The 2,338-nt window shown below is 38.9% G+C and overlaps 1 protein-coding gene across 1 annotated transcript; it reads right to left on the bottom strand.

Moving 5' to 3' along the window:
• Window positions 1-975: 975 nt before the first annotated feature.
• Window positions 976-1,838, bottom strand: LOC129757950 (U7 snRNA-associated Sm-like protein LSm11). The gene is made up of 2 exons (XM_055755364.1): window positions 1,494-1,838; window positions 976-1,432 (listed from the first exon to the last, which is right to left on the bottom strand). The coding sequence occupies exons 1-2, from the start codon at window positions 1,801-1,803 to the stop codon at window positions 978-980; spliced, it is 765 nt and encodes a 254-aa protein (XP_055611339.1). The 5' UTR covers window positions 1,804-1,838; the 3' UTR covers window positions 976-977.
• Window positions 1,839-2,338: the final 500 nt, after the last annotated feature.

The following is a 2,338-nucleotide window of genomic DNA, read 5'->3' as shown; positions in this document are numbered from 1 at the left end:
CTGAAATCTGAATCTGAAATCTGGATCTGAAACTGAAATCTGAACCTGAAATCTGAACCTGAAATCTGAATCTGAAATTTGAATCTGATATCTGAGTATGAAATCTAAAATCTGAATCTGAATTTGAAATCTGAATCTGAAATCTGGATTTGAATCTGAAATCTTAAACTGAAATCTCAATCTGAATCTGAAATCTTAAATCTGAATCCGAAATCTGAATCTGAATCTGAAATCTGAATCTGAAATCTGAATCTGAAATCTGAATCTGAAATCTAAATCTGAAATCTGAATCAGAATCTGAATCTGAAATCTTAATCTGAAATATGAATATGAAATCTGAATCTAAAATTTGAATCTGAAATCTGAATCTGAGAGCTGAATCTGAATAAGAATCTGAAATCTCAATTTTAAATCTGAATCTGAAATTGAAATCTGAGTCTGAAATCTGAATATGAATCTGAAATATGAATCTTAATCTGTAATCTGAATCTTGAAAGTTGATGTCTGAATACTGATTACGGTGTTCTGCAGAATATGGTTGAATATTGAGATCAAAGATTAAATTCTGTTTTCTGAATGTATGAGTTTTGATTATCGCTTTGGAATCAAAGTCCTTTATTCTGATTGGATTATTCTAAGTCCTGTGTTATAAATTTTAAGCTTTGGAGTTTTGGCTTCGGAATTTCGAGTGATGTATAATTGTTATTTCAGCATTATTTCCGATTCTAAACTAAATTTTCTTAATTTTGAAAATTTAAAATCCCAGATAAAAAAAAAATTAATTTTGAAAAAAAAAACTGTTTGCTATCTGCGCCTTCCCGTATTAAAACATTCGACTTAAACATTATCTAGGTATTAAATTTTTGAGGCTTTCTTTTCTTTGTCTTGCTTATTATAAACATTTATAAAATTTGATTTCTATAAAAAAAACATTTTTTAAAAATTAGTAAGATATTCAACAAGAGTTTATTCTTATATTAAGGTGGTTCTACCTTCGGCGATTCCTTATCGGGCGTAACTAGAACAACCTGTTCGCCCCTTATCAACAATTTAGGCACTTGTCGGCTACAGTTAACATACTTCCGATCGACGGATTTCACCGTCACTTCCGGAATCGAGATCCCCATTTTCCTCAGCATCTGGCCGCAATCTTGCGGCTCTCCCAAAGCGCAAACCTTATTCTCCGAATACCGATTCTTCCTCCGTTTCCAAGATTCCTGACAATCCACCAGGGCCATGTTCCAGTGCTTGTCGAAAACTTCCACGAACCCGGTCACAAACCCCCGGACGCCTTTCTCCCTTCGGGTGTAAACTTTTACCCGGACTCTCTCCCTCATCCATTGCCTCAGTTCACCCAACGGCCCCTCGTAGCTATCGATTCGCAGGAATATGTTGCGCCTGGCTCTGAATGGTCGCTCGACTCGAATCATTTCTAAAATTGAACAATCATTTAAATTTTGATTACTTAAAAAAACGTAATTTTATGTACAAACCTTGGTGCGGCTCGAATCTCCTAACCGGTGCCTGGCCACTGGGAGCGGCGATCTGTTTCTTGGCGGCATTGGCCGCCCGGATTTCACGCAACCGTTCCTCACTAAACTGCTGATCGAATCCGCCCAGTTGTTTGTATTGGGATTCGTACGCACCGACGTTATCGAGCAGCCGAGCTGCGGAAACGGGGGCCTGAGCTTTGCGCGAGTATAGCACACGCAGCGGCTTGAAGCCGGATCCGGCAAAGTCCAGCTCCGATGAACTGCCCTCGGAACTGTCCGATTTGCGGGAACTCGATTCACCTTCACTCATTCTTTAACTAAAAAACTGGATATTTTAACAGGAAAATCCATCAATAACCGGCACGATAAAAACATAAACAATTTTTGTTTAACGCGTTGAATTCGCTCTCTCAAAAATAAATTCTTTCGAAGTTCTCCGCCTCTCGCGTAAGAAGTTTCAGTGCTCTCCACTAGAGGCGCTGTCATCGTATTAAAGTCGCGCGAAGGCGCGTAAAATCACCGTGCAAAATGTGATTTCTATCCGTTATGAAAATAATACACGCTGTTCGCCGGAGTGAAAAAGCAAAACGCACAAAGCTCGATTTAGTCGGTTATTAAATCATATTGATTTCGAGGTCCACAGACAGCAATTAGTGCAAGTTGCCGCCACCTTCAGCCGGTTCAGTGTCAGCAGGTAAGATTCGTAAGATAAGTAACAAAACGGCAGAAAAAGTTAGTTTAATTTAATTTAATTTACCAATAAGGGAACATCCATAAATGACGTAGCATTTGAAGGGGAGGGGGGAGTTTGACTTTGTGTGACGATGTGTGACGAGAGGGGGGGT

The sequence above is a fragment of the Uranotaenia lowii genome, chromosome 3, assembly GCF_029784155.1.
Source record: "Uranotaenia lowii strain MFRU-FL chromosome 3, ASM2978415v1, whole genome shotgun sequence".
Classification (NCBI taxonomy): domain Eukaryota; kingdom Metazoa; phylum Arthropoda; class Insecta; order Diptera; family Culicidae; genus Uranotaenia; species Uranotaenia lowii.
Note: the sequence above shows the minus strand (reverse complement) of the source record. Positions and strands in the feature narration are given on the sequence as shown.